Raw genomic sequence first — 27,349 nt, 5'->3', positions numbered from 1 at the left:
CCAGGGTTAGGTTGAAGTTCGAGAGGGATGCTGCTTTGAAATAAACTTATTTTCCAGACGTAATTCTAAACAAGACCTGTCTTAAGTCAACTTGTTTTGGATGCACTTAAAGTGTACGGCTTCAGCTTCATCACGTCACTCCTTTTTGTGGTTAATATGTGGAATGTCAAGTAATCCATTTCTCTCTTTAAAAAGTAGTTCGGAAATCTTGATGACAGCGTTATATAAACGACCGGGAAAAGGAAACAGTTCACGCGCTGCGTATTATCACTGCCGAATGAGAATCGATGCGTGACGCACGTGGTTTTAGATTCTTGTTCCTGCATAGTTTCCAAGAATTCACTTTGTGAGTCACGTATGAAGGTAACTTGTTCTTGTATGTGGAATGTCCGACCGGTAACAAACCTCGCAACCTAACTCATTGCGCCTTTAAAATTCAGATGGATTTTCCTACATTTGGTCTCATCTTAAGCTTCGTACGTGTCCATTTAGAAACATAACGTGACATTTGCCTTGATCCTCAACGTTAAAGAATTGCTTAGTCAATCTCCAAACAACCACGTCTACTTTTTCCTGATATTCACTCCGACTACAGTTTCTAGGAAGCTTTTTTTGAAAAGTACCGTTCTAACTTTCTTCGAAACAAATGCATAGACAACTAGCTGAAAGGCTTCGTGTGTTGTGAACAACTTTAAAATAGCTTATATATATCGCCGATACTCGAATGTTTTCCATCCGTGTTTTGATGTGTTAAATTCCAATATCCCATACAGTTTTCTGAGAACTTATTCAGGAAATACGATTTAGTTTGCGTGGTTGAATCCCTGTTGAATATGAAATTATTTCTGACAAAGGGATACAATCCATGATATTCAAGTGAACTTGCTAGACTGACCCTTGACTTTTCACCGAAATTGTTGCATGACCTAGGTTTCCTTCGGTAACATTCTGTAAAGTGACAGAATCAATCGAGGGCGAACATCTGTTTGTTAGATGGGACTGAAGATTTCAGATGATTGAGAGGCTGATGGATCATAGAGAAGTAATTAGAGTTTTTTACAGTCTTAATTATGCTTTTTGTGGGAAACCAGAATTGTTTTCTTTTTTTAACTTTTTTTATGTCGATGAAACAGACGTGAAATATCGAAAACACAGAGCACTTATAATAAATATTAGTCGCAAGCGATCTAAGGAGCCTCAAGTCACTGTCTATTGCCTTTTTATTCAGCCAAAGCTCGCGTACCTCTTAAGATTAATAGGGCATTGAAAAATAGAGTATTTGTACAGTCAGCAGAACGAGAAAAAACATTGAAATTAGATTTGTCTAGTCAGCGATAAGCCCTCCCTTATCAGAGAGTAATTTTGTTTTTTTATATGTTGCTGTCAATGTAATGACGTAATAGACGTCTTCATGCGACGCGACACGGTGCATTTTCGCGTGCTGTTTATCATACACGCGCAAGATCCAGTCATGATCCAGTGTGCTGTCCTTATCTCACTAGTCCGAGATGTTTGCTTCAATCTTTTATGTCATGGACACAAAAATTCACAAGTCAATTAGTTCCAGGCGTGTGTCACGTTTCGATTACCGCGCTCAAGCTTTGAGTCCCCCCTACTTGGCACATTACCAATACTAAGGACACTTCTTTGAGTGTCGGTAGTAGTTTATAAAGTCAGGTGATGTTGAAATATAATGCGATTACGTTCAAATAATTTCCTCCTCTATCCTTATATGGCATACTTGCGTCACGTTAGGTTCACTCAACAGTTGTTCCGTGTGCTCCGTGTATATTGTTATGTCCTAAAACAGACATCTTCTGCTTTAAATTTACTAAGTTCACGGCAGATTTTCTCTTAGTTGGATAAAAACGAAAAATTGAGAGGCCTGAACAATTTGAAGCCCTCAAAGCAAAAATTGATTTCCGTGTCCCACCTCCGGAAGTTTCACGGTTGATTGGACAAATCGTTATAATCTGTACACTAAAGGAAAGGAATTTTTTGTTGATTCCATTTTGACAGATAAAAAGGTCTATCGTTGCTCGTGGAAACTTCTTGTTTTCAGTCGAGTCATTCGCGAACATAGAGAAGTACTGATTGTATCGAGTAGACTTTGAACAAGAGTTCATCAACCATCTCGGTCGACAACATCACATTTTAGTGCATCTTACAAACAAAAGGACAGAATATATTGGGTAATACCTGTGCGCGGATTTCAGACAACAAGGACACTCTTGGCGATCGTATTTCAAGCTGTAAGCTGGTGCGAGCCTCTTCGAATTTTCTCTTTTCTTGTGCAGGAATTACTGATTCCAGCATTTCTTCAACTTCGTCAAACTGGAGGGCAACGTAAGTTTGGAAATGAGCGACCCTTGCAATGACCATGTACTAAATATCGACGGACAGCCGATCACTTTGGATGAAATTCTGGAAGACACCAGTTTGTATTTCAACCCAGCTTTTCTTCAGAGTTGTGATCCAGGTAAGCCAATCACAGGTAGGATACTTATGACATGAAATAAACGTACAAAGGATAGGTAAAATAATTATGAAAAAAATTCATGCAGCGCTCAATAGTATTTTTAATTGCTTAACTGTTAGTCTATCGCACAGTGCGTCCGTAATGTAGTCATGATATGATTGGGAAAATGGTGAATGATATACTGTACTTTCATCGTTTTCCATTAAGTTATAATACGGTCTGTGAAGTTTCAAATGTTGTATTTCTCTGCCAGTAATTGACTGTCACAGACTCCCAACGATGACTGAGTTTTTGTTCCAAGTAACTGACTTGAGACCTGCCTAAATTTTCGAACGTAATACTTTAACGATATATTTATTCGTTACCATAGATTATGCAAGTTCAATTATAACTCCCTGTTCAACTAACTCAAGAATGAAAAGTCATTTTGTTTGCACGCGCGGCCTGCCTTCGTCAGATTTTTAGCTTTTGACAGGTGATTACAACCCTACCTTTTATGTAAATTGATTTCATTTATATCAACGTTAGCTGACAATGGCTCAGTTAGCAAAATGCAGTAAATTTCTGTCGATAATTTTTACTCTCGATCGATAATACTTCAGTGTTGACCTTGGCTAGCCTTCAAGGTTGCCATTTGCATGGTAGTGCACATTGTTGTCTTTTGAGGTTGTATATATTATTGTTCTGGTTAAGCTTTTGTCTGGGATTGATATTGGAACGAATTTAAAGGCCTTATATTATTTACAAAGGATATCACTCAACAAGCGAAATTTGCGCAAGGAAATAAATGTCGCGCATTACACAAAACCCTTACTGATCGTATCGTCTTCTTGATTACTATGCTTTTAGTAGTTTTAAACTGCTGAACAGGCTAAATAATAATAAAATACAACTAATAGTTAAAAGCACTAGTTGCATTTTGTTAAAATTTGACTTCTTAATTTGACATGTAATTTCCGACAATGCGTTGAATCTTTAAATTAAAGTTTCTTGCATGTTGGCCGTTTTAACAGACTTAACAAACTTATCTTGCTGAACCGATGAAACGAAGAGTTAATTGTGAAAAGAGTGCATTAGATAAGTTTGAACGTGCACTCGCTGTAATAAGAGGTTTTGAACGTGTCAGACGTTAAAAATGTCAGTATGGCAAGGTCACGTTCCACGCGTGCGTAGGTTTCATAGTTCCTAAAATTCTCGATGAAAACTAGTTCGTCAAGTCATGCCTGAGGATTAAGAGTAAACGAATTTTATTTTTAACTTTTTCCCTTCTTTTTAATGGCCAAACTCGAATCAATCATCTTGCATGTAATCAGCGCGCGATTGTGCTAGGTGAATTCATTTGAAATTCTCGTCACGTTTTCATACATGCATGAACTGCGTCACGCAATTTTGGGCGATTTTGTGACATGACCTAATGACTAGAAAAATCTCAGCGATTATTGGTTAGGTCTGTAAAAAAAAAAAAAAAAAAAAAAGACAACAGTAAAACCCACTCAAAGCTACATAGCTGTTCGAAATTTGACGAGCGTAAAGCGTATCTAAGTCAGACAATAGAGTCCCTTAGTGGGGTTCTAGTCCCTGTATTGCCTGATATATCCTTAGGAAAAGTTGTGAAATATTTATTGAATGATATTCAGGTTTTTGGGGTGTGTAATGAAAATATCTTTACATAGTGTAGAGAAATTAAAATCCGTAGCGAATAAATAAACTTCAGCGAGTCAATTGCAAAACCGTCTAAGTTATAGAATTGTAAATTGGAGTAAAAACTCCTTTTCTAGTTTGTTCTTTTGTCACGTTCTTCATGAAGCACGTCTCGGATGATGGGTGATAGAAGCAAAGTCGTGGGTTCATTTTCTTCACTTAAATCTTTACTCTCTATCCTACAAGCAGTTGCACCTCTTTTACAATGGTAAAGCAGGATTTGGTGTACCTGTGCGCAATTACTGACGCTCTGCCACAATAAGTCGGTGTTGATCGTAAATATGCGCTGTCAAGTGTTCATTGTGATTATAAGATTGAATTTTACTAAGGATAAAGATGCAACGTGCACATGCACACATGTACTTGTAAAAAAGAATGGCACAAGTCACGTTTTAACCTGCCGTGCATCCTCCTGCGTCGACTGCTAAATTCTGAACAGCGATTTCAATTTTTTTTGTCCAAGTGAAACGCCTCACATTTGCTCAAAATCTTCACCTATATCTAGAGAGTACAACTGCGCTCTTTGAAACTTTATCGCGAGCGATGCAACTGGCTACATGCGTCAAATTTCAGTGCATTTTATGTGTGAAATGCACAGAGAACTGTGGAGCCCTAGTAGCAAAATTCTTTATTAAAATGCCACTTTAGTCGGTAGGAGACGAGGAGGTTATGCACGTGCGCATTTTTTCGTTTAGTCAGATTTGTTGCTGTCACGTTTTATGGCGGAAGATGAATAATCGTATCAAAAAACCGTACGGCCCACGTGATGTAAATCTTCTCTCTGGTCTTTCTCTTTTCGATAACAATTATTTTGGTCGAGGAGGTCATTATTTATTGCATGGGTGAAGGGGAAGGGGGTGTTGGGTGGGAAGGGGGGGTGGGGGAGGTCGGAGGACTTAATTTTTGTCCCAAGAATATTTACCTGATCTTCCCTAAGTTCCCCTCTCCTTGCCATTCAATTTTCTATAGTCCCCCTTTATTCTTTGAGGCTCTTAGCGACGACTGATCTCCCCTTCGTCCCACCTGGAAAATTGAAACGTGTGGCCCCCACCTAGATAGCTGGTTAGGTAAAATAAAGGAATAATCTAGCTCTAAAGTATCCTTACATATTAAAGCATAGATCAAGTTATATTTAGTTTTTCATCTGTGAGTTTTAATTCAAGTTACACAGTAAGAAGGATCGCGCCTTGCGTCCAAAAAGCAAGTCTTAGACCTAAGCGTGAAATTGGTTTTAATTTGCTCCTTTCACAAATATCGTTTTTGACCCTAAAAGTTCCCAGAAACGTAACCACGTTTTATTTCATATCGCTAGTTCACCCAAAGTCAGTGCTAATTCGATTGCGTGAACGGACTTGTCAGAGATACCTCCATTTAGTAAGCGGGAAATTAGCTTTTAACGCATTCCCCACTAAGATCTCATTTGTAACTCTCCTTACTGTGTGCCGAACAGTTTTAATAGTGTGAGTTTAGAGAATTTGGCACTGAATCAACTAATAATCTGCTGGGCCCGGTTGTTCAAAGAATGGATAACGCTATACACTGGATAAATCTCTATCCGGTGGATAGCGCAGTATGTTTTGGTAACACTTATCCGCTGGAAGGATGGATAACGCTATACACTGGATTAATCTCTATCCAGTGGTTAGTGCAGTACGTTTTGGTAACACTTATCCGCTGGATAGCGATTTATCCGTTGGATAGCGTTATCCGCCCTTTGAACAACCGGAGCCTGATGGATATTTTTCTTTATTCTCTTGTCTGATTGATATTGTATTGATATTGTATTGAGAAATTCTATCTTGGTCACTCAGGTGACTTAAAGGTTAATGCTTGCTTTATGCGAGAGGCAATTCTCTTTGAATAAGTCTTTGACTTTGATTTTCACTTTTATTAGTGTTTCCTTCATTCGACGTGACCTATACGGAAGATACGAAGGCTAATGTGACCATTCTGGATTTGAAAGATGTCTACGAGAAAGGACAGATGCGACGAAATGCAAACTCAGAACAAAGGCTCTTGGATGCAGAGGTACACCTCATGGCAACTTCACAAAAACCAATTCAGGTAATTAGATTTTTTTAATTCGCGTTTATCCTAAATGAAGACAAACTTGAAGGAATCAACTAATTGAATAACTTAACTTTTTCCTCTTGAGATCGGGCTTCGCTTCTTTTCAGCCTCGAATGAACAGCTAACAACATTATTATTTCAAAATCTTCAAGTTCAAGATAGTTATGTTGACGTAGAACGAATAATCAATGATGTGTCAAAAGTTAAATCCAGTTAATAGTAGCCTATAACTTATGTATTCTTCTATTTATTGTCATGTGTTTCTATTTCTGTATTTTTATCTCATACTGTCATTTCTGCTTTTAAATTAATGATTTAATATTTAATTTCTGTTTCTTGTATATTTATTGAATCTTTTGTTGAACCGAAATTTATGTAAGATGTTTTAGCGTCCACACACTGCCCGCCGCGACTAGCTATGCTATTTGTGGGTAGTGGTTGATTATGTTTAGTTAAGTTAAGTTAAGTTAAGTTAAGTTAAGTTTAAGTTAAAACTTCATTTTAAAATATGGTCTCTATTCAAAGACCCTTTGCGAAAAAGATTAAGAACATTACTAATTTATTTAACATTATGCACAGCTGTCATATTTTATTATGAATCGTAATGTGATTTTCGCATGAACGGAATGGTCCTAGGTGGAAGGGGGCTACTTTGGTCAATTTTTGCTGTGTATGTGCTGCTGGCCTCTCAGAACCACTAGTCTATTGTGGCCAACTATAGACCCTATCTCAGTCACTTTGGGGTAAATGTAATTTTCGCGATTCCAATTTAGTCACTTTCTGTTTAAGCATCTACCTTAGTTAAAGCTTTACCAGAATTTTCTTACCTAAAAAAATCCCGAAAATGTACGACCCCAATCTAGACGAAACTCCAACATAGTTGACCCAGTCGTGCAATATGCGACCCTATTCAGCGGCACATTCCTACTAGCCTCTTACCAGGAGGTACACCCTCCCCTCACCCGCCCCCTGAGGGGGAAGGTGTAAGAGAAATCGATTTTGGTTTGAGTTAGAGAGGATATGAGTTCTCGGGAGTCGACTGTATTCGTAATGTACGTCGCTTCTGTCTCCTAATGTCGTCTTGTTACGTTTTTCCCAGGATGTGCGTGCATACGTGGAAAGATGTCCAGAGGCTGCCAGAATTCTTCAGGACATGAATGGGCGAGTTTCTTTGAACTTGGTGTACAGTAAAAAGGATTTGTTTGTGGCGAATTTTGCCGTCAACCTCGATTCAGTTTATAGTAACAATGGCATTAAAGTATATGAACTTTCACGCGTTAAAGGAGAGGAAAGAAACATCTTCCGCGTGATTGTTGTGCTTCATTTTGCGGATGGAACGACGAAGGAATTCATCAGTAAAAGCTTCCAAGTGCAAAGCAGAAAAAACGCGAAACAGGAATCAGGTAAACTGGACGGGGAATAATTCATATAGCACAATGTTCACAGCACTCGTACTCACGATGACCTTGTGGGTAAGAAGCAAAGTCTCTACGTGAGCCAAGTGGCTTGGTCACTCAGCCAGAGCTTATTCTAGTTTCCACAGCATGAAGCAGCTAAGAGAAATACTACCCCCCCTCCCCCCTGGATGGGATGCTAGTTCATCGTGAGGTTACCTCTCAGCATTCCATCAGGCTTCCTTGACAATTCGTCGTTGCCCAGTTATACTCCTGGAGAGAGGCACTGGAGAGAGTAAAGTGTTTTGCACAAGGGCACTATACGATAACCTGGCCAGGTTATTGTATTGGGAGAGGGGCGCCGCGTCCCTGTAGATTAAGATTGCAAACTGCGAAGAGCCCTCAGTACATCCATGAAATTTTCTCAGATAATCGGGAACCAAATTTTGTTGAGCAAGGTTGTCCAGACCCTTCTCGGCCTCTTCAAATTTCCTAGTTTCATTTGGTGAATGAAGATGAAGATTGTAAACGCTAAATATGATAACTAGAAAATTCAGAATCGCCGCATTGAACCCGAAGAATGTTTCCCTTGCTCTTGTACCACACTCTTGTGGTGATACATACAGCAATGATCTGAGTCTTTTTTGTCTGCTGCATTTCACAGAAGAGGATTTGGTAAGCGTGGATAATGGATATTGTGGAACACCAAGTCCGGAAAATAACAGAAAAAAGCGAAAAAGTAAGTTGTGGACGTTTTAATCACGGGGTAGCCTGTTCTGGGCGTTCAGTTAGTAAAATGGAACGAAAAAACTGTTGTAAACGGAGCGATCGCGGCCGAGAGAGGCTTGGGTCGGGTTGTGCAAAGGAGAGAGGTTTCGTTTGTACGCGACCCCACTCAAAATTATAACCTCTTCTTTCTATTTCGCCCGGAAAAGGCTAATCTCAGGGAGGTAAATTTTCTCCCATTTCAGACTCTGCGATTGAGCAATTTGAAGATGCTTGCTCCTTGTGGGAAGAAAAGTCACTCAAATTATATTTCACCCAATAGTTTTAACTGTGGACCAGAGGATGCTCTACGTATTTCATTCGACACGTCGATGTATTACAGTTGTCGCTGTAAATTTTAACTGACATCTCTGTTCATGAGCGATAACAAGAAAGAAATTTAGAACCATGATTACGCGAGCGTCAACTAAGGAGAGTTGAACTTTTCTGTTTGCTTTGTAATTCTTCTACTTTACTGTTAATTTAGTTGAGTATTGGAAGAAAAGTAAGCAGAATCAGAGTTTAGTGTTTGCCGTCCGCATCTGCAGTATACGTGGTTCTAAATCTTTCTGTTTTCACGTTGATTGTTGGGGAAAATCTCTCTTGTCTGGCGTGTAACCGCTGACAAAAGCAGTCGTATTTTGTTTGTTGTCAGCTCATTTCTTTCTCTCTTCTTGTAGTGTTGGCATTGGATACCAGTCCCAGTGGAAGTTGGAGCAGTGGCATGAACAGCGATTGTAAGTCACTGCCTTAACTAGGACTTTTCCTGTTACTTAGTAGACCTGACGGAGCATCAACTAAGACACGCCTGGCATCTTTCTTGACTTAATCACAAGTCACCAGTAAAGTGTCACCTGTGCAACATGTACAGATCCCTCGATCCTCTTCTTTTTCCTGTTTCGGTCGTGTCATACTCACAGACAAAAGTTCTACTACTTCCAGTTAAAACGTGTTACTTATAGAAAACAAGCCGTTTTGCAGATGAGTGAAACAGTTTGATTCGATTTTTGCAGCAGAGCAAGGACTTGGTTCGTGTTATCGGCCTGGCACTGATCCCTCATGCCTCGGGAGATGACCCAGACGATTTGAAGAGCCCAGTTTACTGTCTGTTAACAACGTATTATTTGGTTTATGAATTGCTCTCTTATTTCCAGGTATCAATGCCGCAGAGATAATTACAAACCGCCTCGACGCTCAATCTGCCATAATTAATGAACTGCGAGTTAAGAAGCCTATTCTTACACAGAAAGGAGACATTGCTTATCATTTCAAACTGAACAAAACCGAACTCGACCTTCCTCTCGAAGAGGGTGATATCATTGGGTTCTTTGAAAGTTCCAGTGGCAACACCCACATAGAGAAGTTGACCCAATTTAATGCGTCTAAAGCTAAGATGGCGGGAGTGATCAGTAGATCCGCGTATTTAGAGGCCAGGACGCCAGCAGATGGCGAAGAAAAAGGTAACAGTGAGAGAAGGTTATCAGTTTATTGTTACTCGTCAACCCTATAACCAAGGTTTCCTTTCGTATTTGGAGGTCTTTTTCCCCTTTTCTCTTACATAGGAACACCTCAATATAAAGTATGCAAACTTTGGTCACAACTGAAAAAATGCGCTTGTAATCAGTGTGTCTCTTTTATCAAAGGGACAGCAGCGCCCTATCGGAGGGACTCTTTTTCTACTCCTGAGTTTGTTGTTCCCTGAATAGAGATCTTACTGTGATTTGTCCAAAGTTGTACTGAAAGACTCATAAGAACGAATGCTGGGTTCTTTTTATTCAAATCTCGAGGTCTTCTCCCCGAATGGAGATCTTACTGTAATTTGTCCAAACTTATGAATATTTTTTTAACAATTTTAAGTGAGTTTTCTGGCTGTTCTGTGTCAGGTTTAGACGATCTCGTGTGTGTGATTGGCATGGTGAACGTCAAAGTACTGGGTCCAGTGAAAAACGGCGAGCGAATTTTTGCCTCATTGGAACACTCAGGAGTTGCTATACCTCAGAGCCGTTTGAACGGTCGCATGGCCAGTGATGCCTTTCTACTCGGCCAAACACTAGAAAGACGGGACGCTGAAGAAAACGATGTTAATTTGGTACAGTCGTTCGTTTCGATTCTCCTAAGTATTACATCCAGTCACATGGCCGAGGCTGCGAGCGACGACTTGCGGAAGCACGTCAGAGAAGATGTCAAAACTGAAGTGAATAAGATGAAGAAGAAATGTTTTTCAGGTAATTATGTCGCCTATCTTTGAATTTTTTGGATCATTTGACGTTTTTCATTATACACGAGGTCTTCTAGTATGCTTTTTTTGGGGCGAGTGCAAAGGCCGAATCGTACTTGTACCTCCTCTCCTGACTCGACCATCAAGTTCCTCCTCTTATGCGTGGTACGACCTTCGTGCTTCCTCAAACGCACGTTGCTGAATCTTCACGATCCTTTCACGAACGTAACTCACCCCTCGCGCTCCTTCTCTCGCGCGTAACTCGACCCCCGCGTTCCTTATCATTCACGTGACTCGACCTTCGCGTTCGCGTTGAGCGTCTGCTCGCCTGAAAAACTTAAAAAGTGTACGCCTGTTCGTTAGGTAAATGAATAAAGGATGAAAGTTTCTAAAGAAACTGTGGTGCTGCGTCGGTGGCGGTAGCAAGGTAATTTGGTTACATCAACTAAGTTGAAATTGTAAATTGGCCACCGTAAAGAGTTAAAAAGCTGACGTTTCGAGCGTTAGCCCTTTGCTCTGACGTAGGTAAGGTAAGGCGAATATAGAAATTAATTAAAGGTGAACATTATACACTTAATGTATGGTCCCGAGGGAAACCGTTAGTTTTGTTTTCCTGAGAGTTCTGATGTTTCCCGAGACGAAGTCAAGGGAAACATCAGGACTCGAGGGAAAATAAAACTGACTAGTTTCCCGAGGGACCATACATTAGGTGCTTTGTTATATATTTTGACTTTCCCTTAAACATTCAGATGGCAAAAACATACTGTTGTATTCAGGATGCATTTGAATTTGATCAGGAAACACGTGAACAAGAATCAGCCAATCACAGTGCTCGTTTTGTTGAGTGAAAGTCTAGGTCTGATATCACAAGATCAATTGACAATTACTATCGCTACTCCTTTACTCTTATAATAGCTAAGAATCAAAAATGAAATTCACTGTATTAATCGCCTCTTTTCATAGTGGATGAATTTATCTCATTCGTTAATACATGTTTGTACGTTTCTATAGGGCTTCGCCGCTGGTTGTTCGCAGGCTTCATTCTAGCTGTGTTATTAGGAGTTTTGTTATACCAGTTGTTCGTCCCAGGCACCGCGCTTCGTTACTACAGGTGTCGGCAGGGCTCCATCGAAGGCAGTGAGCTGTGGTTCACATTTACCACCACAGACTTCCAGGTATTACCACACCTTCTCTACTTAAAAATAGAGAGTTAGCTGTACTGGGTATGGTTTGGAATTGATCCGCAAAAAAAATACTTTCCATGGCTAAGAAATAACACTGAGGATTTGTTCAATGGATTATCGACAGTTGTCGCTATTTTCTTTGTTTTGAACTAAACAGTATTTGTTTTCTCCTGTTACCCAAACTACCGGGAATAGGTTTTGCTGGAAGAAAAAAAAAGGTTCCTTTGAAATTGCTTTTTTTTCTGCCACATAAGATGCACAACATAGTGAGTAGCGTGTTGTTTTTACCCCTTCATTGATAGTGTCCTCTTTTTCCGTACACAGATTCCTCGCGTACACTGTATTGAGTTTACTTTCGACAAGTTGAAGGAAAAAATGAGTTTGAACTTTGGCAGAATAAACTACACAGGTAAAGTTAGAGTCATAGAGGCTATAGACTTCTACATAACACATATTTTTACAAATTGACTAATGGAGGAATGGTTTTCAGGGGTAGCGGAGGTGGGAATTAATCGTCGCTAACAGGGTATTAAAGGGGTACGATAGAAAATTGACTGCCATTTAGGGGGGAATTAATTAGAATAATCCAGAGCTTTATTCCCTTCTGTGATACAACCAAAATTATTGTCCGCCCAGGCGATAAATTATAACAGGTTCCCTAAATTTTAGGTAAACCAAGAAAAGGGAAGTAAATTATATAGAGAATTACTGTGATAAATCTCACAACGGAACCAGCTTGGTTAAGATTGGAGCAGCCTGACACGCATTTTAAATGACCAATCGAAAACTTTTGGGGTTAAGTGATTTCAAGACGTACATAAACTCAATAATCATGCCTTACCCCTGTTAATGAGCTCGTTTTCTTTCTCTTACAGACGCACATTATTATCTGAATCTGGACAGATGTGCTTATGGCGGAATCCGACATGTTCGGTCGCATTTAGACAACAAAGAAATGGTGCGGGGTGCAGAAGTAGTAGCAGTTGATCACAACTGCACCACTGTATATTTTCATTCGGAGGTATGGACCCCATACGAATCCGGCAGGGATATCGTGTGTAATACACATCCTACGAAACCAGAGCTGAAGGAAAACGACTAGCAGGAATCTCCAGGTGTGCATTATCCCGTGGAGAATTTCCTTTTTGATGGGAATTTTAGCGTCAATGGAAGTTAAATTCACTTTGATGGTCGCTGAATTCCGCTGTAGACGTGAAGGTCTGGAAAACGAGGCTTTGTTAGAAAAACGAATATATTTAAGCAGATGAAAGAACAGCTCAACATAGACAGTTCAATAATTTAAGTGCTGGATGGCATTTGCCGAAGATGAGAGGATTGCGGAGTACGCACCACATGGCTGGTCCATGTAAACTAGTTGAAAAGGTTTATTCAAAATGTACAGACTTTGACTATTTGACCGAGAGGCTTGGTCAATCAGTTATGTATTGAATTTGTTTGACCGTTCGATGGTCTTTGATAGTCGTTTTGATGTTAATTTAGTTAGAATTGTTTTACTGTTACTGTGGTTAGTATTTTTCTCATTATAATGATTGCCATCATTATCAAATTAATATTAGATTAAGAAAAATTGAACTAGAATTTTCTCCATAATTTTCCATTTGTTCATTACCTGTGAAGATTTTTTATCCTCGGTGCCATGCGTTATAATAACCTACGTCATAGAAACCTCTTTAAAAACATCTTTGCGTCTTAAAAACGAACTTCTCTCAACGAGAATGATTTACAAAACCAGAAAAAAAAAACATTTTAAGGACAGCCTGAGGGAGAGGAAGCCCCTTCATCGCATTGCTCCGTACATTTTTTGATTGAACGTCTCAAAAACCAAAACTAAATTAATAACAAAAGCCAATCAGAAAGAAGGAAAATATTACGAAGAACCAATGAGAACTTTAAGTGAAAACATGCAAATTGGCGTAGGAAAACGCGAGTGACCTGGTAGCGAATGGCCTTCGTAGCAAGTTCATGTGATTGGCTGAAAGGGTGGCGCGAGTTTTTCTTGATCATTCACAGGGCGAAGTTAAACAAAAACAGTGTGACAACGGTTAACTTTCGACACTCGATTGAAAATTGCGCTCTTAGTATTATCCGTTGTTTGTAGGCATTCAATTCGTACTTTGAGTACAGCTGATTGGGTTCGTAGATAGGGCCGTCTAGCTGGAAAAGGGCTGCAAAAATTACAATTAGAGTTAAGATTTCCTGATTGTTATCATATAAGGGGCAAAATTACTTGAAAATGATTGGCTGAAAATCGCTTAGCAACGGCTGCCAAGGTAAAGAAACTTCTGTTTGTTTTGTAACAATGGCGTCCCGTTTTGCGCGAGATCAGTAAGAAAACATTTTGCCCCTTATATTATAAACAAGTGATCATATGGTTCCTCGTAAAATTAAGGATTAATATCACTTGTGTTTTCGGAAGTTGCAGAAATTGCCCTCGCCGCTGCGCGACTCGGGCAATTTCAGCAACTTCCGAAAACACAAGTGATATTAATCCTTAATTTTACTCGGTCCCATGCGATTACCTATACTGATTTGCTAAGCTGGCTGACCGGATCATGATTACACAATCACTGGCTTAATTAAAATTCCTTCTTGCTGCTATAGGGAAAGGCTGGTCTTCAGAAATCTATTGTAAATCTTTTAGGAGAAATTTAACCATGATAATGTAAAGAGTTATTCACAAAATGGTTATTCATTATCTTGTTTTAAGACTAGACAACCGTTGTCTTCGAATAACATGTATGTATGTATGTTACTTGTTCGTTAGATAGTTGAAAATATTAATTGCTATTTGATTTTCACTTAACACTTTGTTTTACCAGATCTTTTGGCATTCATAGAATCTTTGTTGAATAACAAAACAGTTTTCATGATTATCAGATGCCCACATTTGCGAACTCCAGGGTAGACTTTGGTTGTTCAAAGGCGGATAGCAATACACACTGAAATCAGGGCGCCTCAACGGACCGCCGACTTAATGACGCGTATCTGCCAAATCAGGGCGCCTCAACGGACCGCCGGCTTAATGACGCGTATCTGCCAAATCAGGGCGCCCCAACGGACCGCCGGCTTAATGTCGCGTATCTGCCAAATCAGGGCGCCTCAACGGACCGCCGGCTTAATGACGCGTATCTGCCAAATCAGGGCGCCCCAACGGACCGCCGGCTTAATGACGCGTATCTGCCAAATCAGGGCGCCTCAACGGACCGCCGGCTCAATGACGCGTATCTGCCAAATCAGGGCGCCTCAACGGACCGCCGGCTCAATGACGCGTATCTGCCAAATCAGGGCGCCTCAACGGACCGCCGGCTCAATGACGCGTATCTGCCAAATCAGGGCGCCTCAACGGACCGCCGGCTCAATGACGCGTATCTGCCAAATCAGGGCGCCTCAACGGACCGCCGGCTCAATGACGCGTATCTGCCAAATCAGGGCGCCTCAACGGACCGCCGGCTCAATGACGCGTATCTGCCAAATCAGGGCGCCCCAACGGACCGCCGGCTCAATGACGCGTATCTGCCAAATCAGGGCGCCTCAACGGACCGCCGGCTCAATGACGCGTATCTGCCAAATCAGGGCGCCCCAATGGACCTCCGGCTTAATGACGCGTATCTGCCAAATCAGGGCGCCTCAACGGACCGCCGGCTCAATGACGCGTATCTGCCAAATCAGGGCGCCCCAACGGACCGCCGGCTTAATGACACGTATCTGCCAAATCAGGGCGCCCCAACGGACCGCCGGCTTAATGACGCGTATCTGCCAAATCAGGGCGCCCCAACGGACCGCCGGCTTAATGACGCGTATCTGCCAAATCAGGGCGCCCCAACGGACCGCCGGCTTAATGACGCGTATCTGCCAAATCGGTTTATGAATGTTATCCACCTTAATCTTTTCACTCCCAGGATTTTACCATCAATTCTTTTACTGTCTTCAATATATCTCTTTGTTTAAATCCCTGTGAATTTGGTTTGATCAAACAATATGTGTGTGGGGGAAATCCGTTTTTCAAAATGATCTCCCACAATAGCCATCGACGTAATGCGTGTCGTTAAAATCTTTACCAGCAAACTCAGTTGACAGATAAATAACAATGCAACCAACGAGAATATCCAAATATTCCCACACGGTTTTTAAAACCAGCCCCTCAAGATTGAAATTGTGCAGAAGTTTTATTTGTGTGGTGTGATTTGATATGCGATTAATACGCTCAAAGAAACATTGTCTATTTCGGATTGCGTACCTGTGTCTAAAACAAATTGAGATAGATCTTTTATTAGGAACTTATATGCCTGCAGCTGTACTGCATTTTCAGTCTATTTAGAAGGTATGCTGAATTAGATGTTATTGGATGCATAGGTGTACCAAAGTGCAGTAGTTTTTAAGGAATTTTTTGGGAAAACTATGTAAAAGTTAGGTTATGAGTTCTGAGTTTTACAAGCAAATCGATTCACGAGAGAGTTTTGCAACTTAACAGATTATGACCAACGAAAAACAGAATTTTGCAAATATTTAAGCAATAACAAATACAAGTTTAACATGAGATCAGTTTTTGGAAATATGGGAGTGGAAAACAAGGATCGATTTCAACACGAGGATTTCGGTAAAATATTTAAATTCTTCGGTAAAACAAAGATTGATACGATTTGGGTGCAATTCGCGACGAAATTTCGGTCATTTCTGGGGCATTGCCCTACTAGAGAGATACAAAGGAAAAAAAATTAAATGGAGACCAAACGAACAAAAAGAATCTTGAATATTAAAGAAAATTTAAGACTAAGGAATGTTTTTAGTTGCTGAAGGGTGGATCCTCCCGCAAGAAATAACTCATATGCTGGCTGGCCGTATAGCGCCGACCACGTGTCGATTGAAAGAAAAGTGACGATGCGCAAAGGTGCACAGACAAAGGTAAAAAGCACGTATGATCGGAAGTCTACTCTGCATCAATAAGGTAGTCTAGAGTCTAGAGTGTAAGAACATTTCCCGCTGTTTCCGTACATTAGGTCATTAGGGACCTTAAGAAACCACGACGGCGACGGCAACGAGGACGTGGAAAAACAAGAGATCTAATTGGCAGAACAATAGCTCAGCACGTGCGTTTTGAAACTTTGTACATTTCTTAGCCGTCCTATGCAAAACAACAACGTGAAATCGCCAAAATTTGCGTCGTCTGCGAACCGAAACCGCGACGGCAAATTATTTTAATTTCCATTTGGAACTCAACGGCTACTTTATACGTCATGCTGAAGTTGAGCTGTGGCGCTGTATGAGAGAGTAAGCTCCTGCAGCCATTTTTGAAATTCTAACTAAGAGTAGAAATTCATTTTTTAATCGAAGTCTTCCTTGGCGTCGCCGTCGTGGTTTCTTAAAGTCCCTATTGGGGACCTTAAGCAGTCACGACAGCAACGCCAAGGAAGACTTCGATTAATAAATGAATTTCTACTCTTACTCAGAATTTTCAAAACTGGCTGCATGAGCTTACTGTCTCATACGGCGCCACAGCTCAACTTCAGCATAATGTACAGAAGTAGCGTTGAGTTCCAAATGGAATATAATTAATTAGCCGTCGTGGTTTCGGTTCGCAGACGACGCAAATTTTGGCGATTTTACGTTGTTTTGCATAGGACGGCTAAGAAATGTACAAAGTTTCAAAACGCACGTGCTGAGCTATTGTTCTGCCAATTAGATCTCTTGTTTTTCCACGTCCTCATTGCCGTTGCCGTCGTGGTCCTTCTTATCTATCGCTTGGGGGGGTTCGGGGGGGGGAGGGCTCGGAGGATTTTGGGAAATCACAAGGTTTTCAGGGGGAACGGCAGGGGAATCAGTCGTCGCCAAGAGTAAAAGGGGGGGACTATAGAAAACTGTCTGTATAAGTTAATTGTATCTTGCTACCCTCCTTTTGCAGCTTTGTCTCCGCCTCCTTCTTTAAATGAGTATTGCACCAACAGCAGTGTTATTGAAAAAGTATTGAATGGTCCTCAAGGTTTGGGTATTGTATACATGTGCCTGAGGGTTATTTTTAATCTCATCTATACTCTCCAGGGTAGTGTATACCTGAGGGTTACTTTTAATCTCCTCTATACCCTCTTGGGTAGTGTGTACCTGAGGGTTACTTTTAATCTTTTCTCTACCCTCTTGGGTAGTGTATACCTGAGAGTTACTTTTAATCTCTTCTCTACCCTCTTGGGGAGTGTATACCTGAGGGTTACTTTTCATCTTTTCTTTACCCTCTCAGGTAGTGTATACCTGAGGGTTACTTTTAATCTCTTCTCTACCTTCTTGGGTAGTTTATACCTGAGGGTTACCTTTAACCTCTTCTCTACCCTCTTCGGTAGTGTATACCTGAGGGTTACTTTTAATCTGTTCTTTACCCTCTTGGGGAGTATATACCTGAGGGTTACTTTTAATCTTTTCTTTACCCTCTCGGGTAGTGTATACCTGAGGGTTACTTTTAATCTCTTCTCTACCCTCTTGGGTAGTTTATACCTGAGGGTTACCTTTAACCTCTTCTCTACCCTCTTGGGTAGTGTATACCTGAGGGTTACTTTTAATCTGTTCTTTACCCTCTTGGGGAGTATATACCTGAGGGTTACTTTTAATCTTTTCTTTACCCTCTCGGGTAGTGTATACCTGAGGGTTACTTTTAATCTCTTCTCTACCCTCTTGGGTAGTTTATACCTGAGGGTTACCTTTAACCTCTTCTCTACCCTCTTGGGTAGTGTATACCTGAGGGTTACTTTTAATCTGTTCTTTACCCTCTTGGGGAGTATATACCTGAGGGTTACTTTTAATCTTTTCTTTACCCTCTCGGGTAGTGTATACCTGAGGGTTACTTTTAATCTCTTCTCTACCCTCTTGGGTAGTTTATACCTGAGGGTTACCTTTAACCTCTTCTCTACCCTCTTGGGTAGTGTATACCTGAGGGTTACTTTTAATCTGTTCTTTACCCTCTTGGGGAGTATATACCTGAGGGTTACTTTTAATCTTTTCTTTACCCTCTTGGGTGGTGTATACCTGAGGGTTACTTTTAATCTCTTCTCTACCCTCTTGGGTAGTGTATACCTGAGGGTTACTTTCAATCTTTTCTATACCCTCCTGGGTAGTGTATACCAGAGGGTTACTTTTAATCTTTGTATACCCTCTTGGGTAGTGTATACCTGAGGGTTACTTTTAATCTTTTCTTTACTCTCCTAGGTAGTGTATACCTGAGGATTACTTTTAATCTTTTCTATACCCTTTTGGGTAGTGTATACATGAGGGTTACTTTTAATCTTTTCTTTACTCTCCTGGGTAGTGTATACCTTAGATGGGTTACTTTTAATCTTTTCTCTACCCTCTTGGGTAGTGTATACCTGAGGGTTACTTTTATTCTCTTCTTTGCCCTCTTGGGTGGTGTATACCTGAGGGTTACTTTTAATCTCTTCTCTACCCTCTTGGGTAGTGTATACCTCCGGGTTACTTTTAATCTTTTCTTTACCCTCCTGGGTAGTGTATACCTGAGGGTTACTTTTATTCTCTTCTTTACCCTCTTGGGTAGTGTATACCTGAGGGTTACTTTTAATCTCTTCTCTACCCTCTTGGGTAGTGTATACCTGAGGGTTACTTTTAATCTTTTTTTTTTACCCTCCTGGGTAGTGTATACTTAAGGGTTACTTTTAATCTTTTCTATACCCTCCTGGGTAGTGTATACCAGTGGGTTACTTTTAATCTTTCCTATACCCTCTTGGGTAGTGTATACCGGAAGATTACTTTTAATCTCTTCTCTACCCTCTTGGGTAGGGTGTAACTGAGGGTTACTTTTAATCTCTTCTTTACCCTCATGGGTAGTGTATACCTGAGGGTTACTTTTAATCTCTTCTCTACCCTCTTCAGTAGTGTATACCTGAGGGTTAGCTTTAATCTCTTCTCTACCCTCTTGGGTAGTGTATACCTGAGGGTTACTTTTAATCTTTTCTTTACTCTCCTGGGTAGTGTATACCTTAGATGGGTTACTTTTAATCTTTTCTCTACCCTCTTGGGTAGTGTATACCTGAGGGTTACTTTTAATCTCTTCTCTACCCTCTTGGGTAGTGTATACCTCCGGGTTACTTTTAATCTTTTCTTTACCCTCCTAGGTAGTGTATACCTGAGGGTTACTTTTATTCTCTTCTTTACCCTCTTGGGTAGTGTATACCTGAGGGTTACTTTTAATCTCTTCTCTACCCTCTCGGGTAGGGTATACCTCAGGGTTACTTTTAATCTTTTTTTTACCCTCCTGGGTAGTGTATACCTAAGGGTTACTCTTAATCTTTTCTATACCCTCCTGGGTAGTGTATACCAGTGGGTTACTTTTAATCTTTCCTATACCCTCTTGGGTAGTGTATACCGGAAGATTACTTTTAATCTCTTCTCTACCCTCTTGGATAGGGTATAACTGAGGGTTACTTTTAATCTCTTCTTTACCCGCATGGGTAGTGTATACCTGAGGGTTACTTTTAATCTCTTCTCTACCCTCTTGGGGAGTATATACCTGAGGGTTACTTTTAATCTTTTCTTTACCCTCTTGGGGAGTATATACCTGAGGGTTACTTTTAATCTTTTCTTTACCCTCTTGGGGAGTATATACCTGAGGGTTACTTTTAATCTTTTCTTTACCCTCTTAGCTACTCTACACCTGAGGGTTACTTTTAATCTTTTCTCTACCTTCTTGGGTAGTGTATACCTGAGGGTTACTTTTAATCTCTTCTTTAACCTCCTGGGTAGTGTATACCTGAGGATTACTTTTATTCTGTTCTCTACCCTCTTGGGTGGTGTATAGCTGAGGGTTACTTTTAAGCTTTTCTTTACCCTCTTGAGGAGTGTACACCTGAGGGTTACTTTTAATCTCTTCTTTACCCTCCTGGGTAGTGTATACCTGAGGGTTACTTATAATCTCTTTTCTACCCCCTTGGGTAGTGTACATCTGAGGGTTACTTTTAATCTCTTCTCTACCCTCTTGGGTAGTGTATACCTGAGAGTTACTTTTAAAATATTTTTCTTTACCCTCCTGGGTAGTGTTTTCCGGAGGGTTACTTGTAATCTTTTGTATACCCTCTTGGATTGTGTACACTGCTGAGTTACTTTTTTCTTTCATAGTAGACGGAGGAAAAGGCAAACGACGTGGTGCATGGATTAGGGATCATAAATGGGTTGAGGTACAGCTTATCAATGTCGAAGGAAAATAGTCTTAACCTGAACGTGTTTATGCATGACATAACCCTATTTCAAAATAGTTATGTCACGCATGAAATATATCTCACTTTGCATATTTTTCTTCCCGCTTCCTGGACGCTTTATCGCGCGGTTTGTGAGCGCAAATCCGGCCGTAGATGTATTTTTTTACGTAATGTAAGATTGTGTTCCGGTATAAATAATAGTACTGCCGTTTTAAAATCGTCGCAGTTAGAAGGTCACAATAAGAGTAGAGCGTGTAGACGGAACGGAAATCGTCCGTTCGAAGCGATGTGTATTTTTTGGCTTATCTAATCAATGCAGTTTATGGACCTTTAAAGTTCAAAATAAGCACTGTGCAAAGAAGGAATTTTCGGAGTTAGCCTTAAATAGGCCGTTGATCATGGAAGTGATTGTCCCTGTTATATTTTGCAGTGACATTTGGCCTGGATTATTTCTGGACACTGTGTTAACGAATTACTCTTTGTTTCGCTTAAGACATTGTTTCTACAAAGAGAATAAGCTTAGTGAACCGCTCTTCGGGCTATTTCGAATAAGGTCCGCAAAGGTTTCTTACGAAATTTCCCTTGACTATTTTCTCTGGACAATATGTAACTAAATTAGTGTTGTGTCTGGAAAATTATTTAAAATGTAATTATCGGAAGCTGCGGTTTTTTTCATTTTAGTCGAGGAGAGCTTTAATTACATTTTTGTGGCGATTATCGAATGTCCTGGAGTGTTCAGCGAACACCTCATGCTACTGAGGGGTGTCAAACCTTGGTTTGGATTACTTATGCAAACGACTGGCTGCACATTGAGTGTGCAGCCAGCTTATTTGCATAAAAATTTTTTTCAGGCGCAAAGCTCCTGATGGCATGCTCAGAAGGGTCCTTTAACGCTTTAATTATAAATATATATTTTTATTGCCCAGCTAAATACGCATCAATTGTTTGAACAATCATATTGTCAACACAGCTTTAGACAACTAACCTTTGAACGTACTTTCTTTCCAAATCGCTTTAGGTATAACCGTATTCCTTGAATAAGCGCCCGGACGCTTATGTCAAAATTTCGGTTAAAAGAGGGGTGGGGTGGGGGGAATGAATGGGTGCATTTTGGAAGGAGGGCGCTTAATCGAGGCTAGCGCTTATTATTCTCCTGCACTGATTCTGCTGTTGTTGAAGCTTAAAAAGTTATAAATAAAGTGGCAATAGAAACACGTTTTCATTGTATCCCTACTATCTATGTTATTGGGGAATAATTATTATATCTATTTAACAAATGGTAAACACCACAGCGTACACTATTGAGTTATGGATGCACGCGGGAGGTTGCTAAGCACGAAAGAAGCGTAAGAGTCGCTCGAGGCGATAGCCGAGAGCGACTCTAGCTTCTTGAGTGCTTAGCAAACCTCCCAAGTGCATCCATAACTCAATAGTGTACGCTGTGGTGTTTACCATTTGTTTTATAACATAACATTGATACGTTGTAGCTAAAGAGTTCCCTTTTATTTAACAAATCTTACGCGACCAGAAAAAACAAGTGCGCGCGGAAAAATAGTCTTTGCATTTCCTCACGTCAGCAGCGTACACCCATGGGTAAATGGGAGACGCTAAATTGACCAATGAGAGCGCGCGCTTTACTTTGGTTATGTTATAAACATCTTTAAGTAACTACCTTTTGAACTTACTGCTTCTTACCAAAATGCACGGCTTTCTTATCGAAGCAACTTTCGATTAAAGAAATCTATGAATGAAAACGTAAATGCAGTTGGGTATAATAACAAACTGATTGTACTTAGAGTCAATCGATTGTCTGAGTACCACGGTTTACGTTAAACTTGAAATCAGGTGTCAATTCATTGCCAAAATGACCATGAAAGAAGGGAGTTTAGCACGGTTTAGGTGCAAGGTGGCTCACGCTCGATGTGTTCTGCCGAAGTGTACCCTTGCCATTTGTCTTTGTTCACGTAATAAACACCAGAGCAAGTGGAGTTGATGGCAAAAACCGTTGGTCCGCGTATCTGTGGCTTGTGGTCCAACACGATCCGCTCGCCATATGCACAGCGATCCAAGTTAAGGTAATAACGATAGCCTTAGGGGAAAGGAAAATAAGAAATGACAAGTGAAGAAGAAACCTTGTTTGTCTGAAATCAAAACTCCAGTCAAAATTAATAAACATTGCATCACAGAAAGGCGCATATACCGACTGCCTTTGCGGCTAAGGGGGGTGGGACTTTGGGGAAGGTCAAGTGGTTTTCAGGGGGAAGGAAGGGAGATCAGTCTTCGCCAAAAGAGTATAAAGGGGGGACTATAGAAAGCGCCAATGAGGAGGGGGTCGTAAAAATATTACAAAGCCTTATGGGGGATCTCCGACCCCCCTTCCCCTCATCCCCGTCGATAATTAATGACCGGTCCCACTCCACTGTGTTTCAAACGATAAACATAAAGCTTAATTAACAAAGATTCAAGGGAAATGGGTCGGTGTAATCCTAAGGACAAGAAACGGGAGGAGATTCATATAGTAAATTTAACCTTTCCTCTGATAAGTGTTGGAGCTGATTATTTGCACCTAGAGAAGGGCAATATCTTGACTAACTTTATTAAAATCATGACAAAATTTGAGAATGCGTTGATCCGCAGTTTGCAGATCTAGTCGAGGCGGACCAATCAAGTGCATGCAAAGATACACTTAATTATGGATAAATAAGCTGAAAAACTGAGTACAGTCGAACCTGGATTGTCCGGACTCGTCGGGACCTCGGTAAATAGTCCGGATAATCGAGAGTCCGGATAATCGAAAATATGAATATTAATGAGATAGAAATGTAAACAAAAGGTATACAGCAAAGAAAACATCATTTTAATTGTGATATCTGCACAGCCTGTATGTATTTGCAAATAACGCATCAGAATATTTCTTTGTCTCGTCGCACTTACGAATTTTGAAAAGCGCACAGGATAATACGCTGTTTCAACTGTCTTTTGAAAGGATTATTGGGCTTTCTGCAACTCTGAGTTTTCAAGATCACAACTAATTAATATTCATGAAAAAAATTGGGACCAGAGAAAAAAGTCCGGATAATCGAGGTCCGGCCGTTAATCGAGGTTCGACTGTACTAGAATTAAGGGGATTAAAGAACAAATGATACACTAGTTCTCACCAGCTGTAGCGTTAAACGGTTGGCAATCTCCAAGATCCAGCTCTTTTTTCTTCTTCAATTTCTCCCACGTGAATTCCAGCCCGTTCACTTTGATATACTGAAGTAAGAGATAAAATGGATATTTGGTAATTATTCTTAGGGCACAGCGTTCTATCACAGTTGCTGGAATCTGGTTGGCTACGTAGTGAGTTATATGAGTAGCCTAACAGTGGTTGGGTCTTAATAACGAGTAGATTACGAGGAAACATTCAGCTTATTCCTGTGATCGATTTCTATGCTTGATACTTGATGTAAGCTTCACCCAAATCAAGTATCACGCGAAAAACATCTCTAGCTCATAATCATATTGTCAATTTACTTTGGTAGAAATATCCTACGTCCTGATTCTCCCTTTTTGTCCCTTCACTTTCTATTGGTGAACCAAAAGATATTTACGATATTCGAAACAACGAAATAGTTGAATTGAGAAGACTTTGACACGTTATATGTGACTTGCGATTCGAGGGAAATAATTCTTAGCTCAGACACTTACTTGATAATCATGTGTTGTAAATTTAAAGGTAGCTGTGTGACCCTTAATGCACCCACGTTTACACATCTGATACTGGAACCAAGTTCCTGGGGCAATTAACTCGTACAATAAACCAGAAAGCAGTCCGAAAATGATAAGGACAATGAAAATTTTCCATCTCAGACCTAGTTACGAAAAAGAAATAGTAAAGTGCCGGTTTAGAAACACAAAATAAAGAAATAAATGAATAAGTAAATAATAATTAATAACTTAACGCTATTCTTATCATCCTGCCCTCGTCTTTGTAATTTTTGGCCTCATTTGCTTGGTGCTCCGGTGTTTTGTGAGTCAGACATTTATCACGATACTGCGTATGAAAGAATGTCTCATCGGATCCTTGTAACTGGCGCTGTTACAAGCGTACTCGCAGTCGTGATTCTCAGTCCGTAACAGGCTAAGGTGACGTCAACGATGCAGGTTAGAACCTCCAGTCCTCAGTTCGTAGTTTAGATTGTCTGCTGCGAACAAATTCTCCCCGCGAATTATCAGGGAGCAGGGTGCCTCTACCCAGCAGGCACCGATTTTAAACTTGAAGGTAGAAAAGGGCAGCTCCGGAACCCTAAGCTTGATAAAACTAACCATTTGAAGCAAATGAAGCCGGCGATGCATTTCCTTGCTCTAGAAATACTCTGAAAAAGACAAAACATCACCTCTGAGCCACTTTGATCTGTCTTTGACCACGACATCTTCAAACTTGCGCTGCATCTTCTCCTGAAGGTCTTCTATGGCAGCGTTAATCTGACCAGATTGAATACCGAGCACTATAGAAACAAAGCACTGGACCAATTCAACATTGTCTTGAGAGTTACTCGGTTTGCTCTCAAGCGCCTGACCCAGCAAAACCGGGCGGCGGTCGGCCATAGGTCGTAACGGAATCTGCGTCTCTGGAATGGCAACACCCGGTTGATGCAGTGCAACATATATACGCTCCCCATTCTGAACGGTCCCAAGGACTTTAACTTTGACCAAGCCGATAACACAAACAGTCTCAGTGCTACCTAAAAGGTGGAACAATCCAGAGTAGTCTCACTATCTCAAATCTCTCGAGATGTTTATAACTCGTCATGAACTGGAAACTTATAAGTTTCCTGCCTGGTGTTTCAGAAAGAATGTTTTACCCCTATTACCGGCCCTGGGGTCCATTTCTCGAAAGTCCCGGTAACTTAACGGGCCCGTAAAGCTGTTCTGTTTTCATTCAAGATGGGGATTTCAAAAGTTTTGAAATGATGTAATAAAACTATCAGCTAAAGAAACAAAAAGGGCTGGTTTGGGTGCCAGAACCTGCTTTCCTATCCTTTAAATTTTGATTTTAAAACCGTAGTTACGGGCCCGTAAAGTTACCGGGACTTTCGAGAAACGGGCCCCTGAACCTCTTGTTCGTCCGACTATGAAATGGTGGGCTTCAGGAAGTTACAAGAACTAGTTACTTGCTTTATGAGGCCTTTCAGCTTTATGGGGACGGGTCTGCGAGTGATGCAGTGTTTTCTGCTTTTCAGTCCAAAGTTCAATTAAGAAATAAGAAAAAAGAAGAAAACAAACGTTTTGTAAGCCGTCTTATCATGGATGTGACACACTTCAGATGAGCTTGATCAAGTAAGATGTCTATTGATAAGTAGACTACGAGCAGTTCCTCCATTTCAGCGAAGTCTATCGCGCGGTATAAAAAAAATAGTAATCTTACTGGTAAAGCTTATAATTTGAAAACTGGGCAGGTTACACGAAAACCTCACATTCGTTTCCTGACCAACAAGCTGAGCATGCTCAGTAATTTGCCGTTATTTTGAAATATTGCATAACCTACCTTTCTCGCCGCCGTGACGAGGTGCATGCGCATATATGTAAGCTGATCGACTGATGACACCTGCCAAAACGGCTCGCGATGAATTCTCTTGTGATAGTTTCTCTATTTCTGTGTTTCCTGCGTTGGGGTTGGTCAAAAAGGCAATCACATCTCCCTCCTCCAGATCAGGCCGTCTTTTTGAAGATTCTGTAAGATTCAGATGATATGCGATGTCTGCGCCTTCTGTTGTCCACTTCGCGACCCTCAAATCGTTGATGCGAGCCCTCTGTGCTTCCAGATAATCGGTCAAAACTAAGCAAAATAGAGGAAAATAGTTTAATCACTAAATGATTTCTACAATTATTATATCTTTGAGGCTGAAAGGATCTATTGTATCTAGCTGTGCACAAACTATGCACTGTACGTAGTTACTTCCCCCAGATTTCATTCTAGTTTGATACGATATTGAAACGAAATTGCACTGGAATACTGATCCAAAGGTGTAAAATTTCCAAAAATTTGGCTTTAAGTACACTTCAGGAGCTGATGAAATTCAATGGGCTTGAGGAACAAGAAAAAGGGAAAAGGTGTAAACTCCCTAAATGTTTAACTGTGATTTTAAAACAAATGATTATTAGGAGTTTCTCATCGCAGAATACACCTTTAAAGATAACTGCCGAGCATTTCCTTAGTTGATGCGGATATTCGATTGACTGCAAAACAGTGTCTTTGAACTCTCATTAATTTTTTTTTTATCAGGTCAATTTTTCCATGATGATTTTATGGTCAGTGAGTGAACGCTTCTTTCCCCTGCGTTACT

At 40.5% G+C, this 27,349-nt stretch overlaps 2 protein-coding genes and 1 long non-coding RNA gene across 5 annotated transcripts in view; 1 reads left to right on the top strand and 2 right to left on the bottom strand.

The window, feature by feature from the left end:
* Window positions 1-238: 238 nt before the first annotated feature.
* Window positions 239-14,705, top strand: LOC111332759 (uncharacterized). 3 transcript variants are annotated; one of them, XM_088758124.1, is made up of 11 exons: window positions 239-363; window positions 2,298-2,479; window positions 6,075-6,244; window positions 7,350-7,653; window positions 8,309-8,383; window positions 9,090-9,146; window positions 9,564-9,869; window positions 10,293-10,634; window positions 11,639-11,802; window positions 12,136-12,220; window positions 12,687-14,705. In XM_088758124.1, exons 2-11 carry the CDS (start codon window positions 2,359-2,361, stop codon window positions 12,911-12,913), a joined length of 1,851 nt encoding a protein of 616 aa, XP_088614250.1. In that variant the 5' UTR covers window positions 239-363; window positions 2,298-2,358; the 3' UTR covers window positions 12,914-14,705. The 3 variants fall into 3 exon arrangements, with proteins under 3 accessions (XP_088614250.1, XP_088614249.1, XP_022793927.2); XM_088758123.1 differs by lacking the exon at window positions 239-363 and adding an exon at window positions 896-1,042; XM_022938192.2 differs by lacking the exon at window positions 239-363 and having other exon boundaries at window positions 1,288-2,479.
* Window positions 1,203-3,787, bottom strand: LOC148732753 (uncharacterized). The gene is made up of 2 exons (XR_016000444.1): window positions 2,971-3,787; window positions 1,203-2,502 (listed from the first exon to the last, which is right to left on the bottom strand). It is a non-coding gene; the product is annotated as an uncharacterized LOC148732753 (long non-coding RNA).
* A 7,209-nt stretch (window positions 14,706-21,914) lies between the features above and the next one.
* LOC111332742 (uncharacterized) overlaps window positions 21,915-27,349 on the bottom strand; it is a 13,708-nt gene continuing 8,273 nt past the window's right edge. The window contains exons 7-11 of the mRNA XM_022938163.2: window positions 26,551-26,841; window positions 25,400-25,747; window positions 24,711-24,874; window positions 24,179-24,275; window positions 21,915-23,109 (exon numbers count right to left, since the gene is read on the bottom strand). Coding sequence (XP_022793898.2) covers window positions 22,916-23,109; window positions 24,179-24,275; window positions 24,711-24,874; window positions 25,400-25,747; window positions 26,551-26,841 — 1,094 coding nt within the window. The 3' untranslated portion in view covers window positions 21,915-22,915. The remainder of the gene's footprint in view (window positions 23,110-24,178; window positions 24,276-24,710; window positions 24,875-25,399; window positions 25,748-26,550; window positions 26,842-27,349) is intronic.

Source organism: Stylophora pistillata, chromosome 4, assembly GCF_964205215.1.
Source record: "Stylophora pistillata chromosome 4, jaStyPist1.2, whole genome shotgun sequence".
NCBI classification, from domain to species: Eukaryota; Metazoa; Cnidaria; class Anthozoa; order Scleractinia; family Pocilloporidae; genus Stylophora; species Stylophora pistillata.
The sequence above is the reverse complement of the archived record's forward strand: the minus strand, read 5'-3'. Positions and strand labels throughout refer to the sequence as shown.

Coding starts and splice junctions, on each gene's coding strand:
- LOC111332759 (XM_088758124.1), top strand. CDS start 2,359: ATGAGCGACCCTTGCAATGACCATGTACTAAATATCGACGGACAGCCG. Junction 7,654..8,308: donor AAACGCGAAACAGGAATCAG/GTAAACTGGACG, acceptor TGCATTTCACAG/AAGAGGATTTGGTAAGCGTG. Junction 9,147..9,563: donor CAGTGGCATGAACAGCGATT/GTAAGTCACTGC, acceptor TCTTATTTCCAG/GTATCAATGCCGCAGAGATA.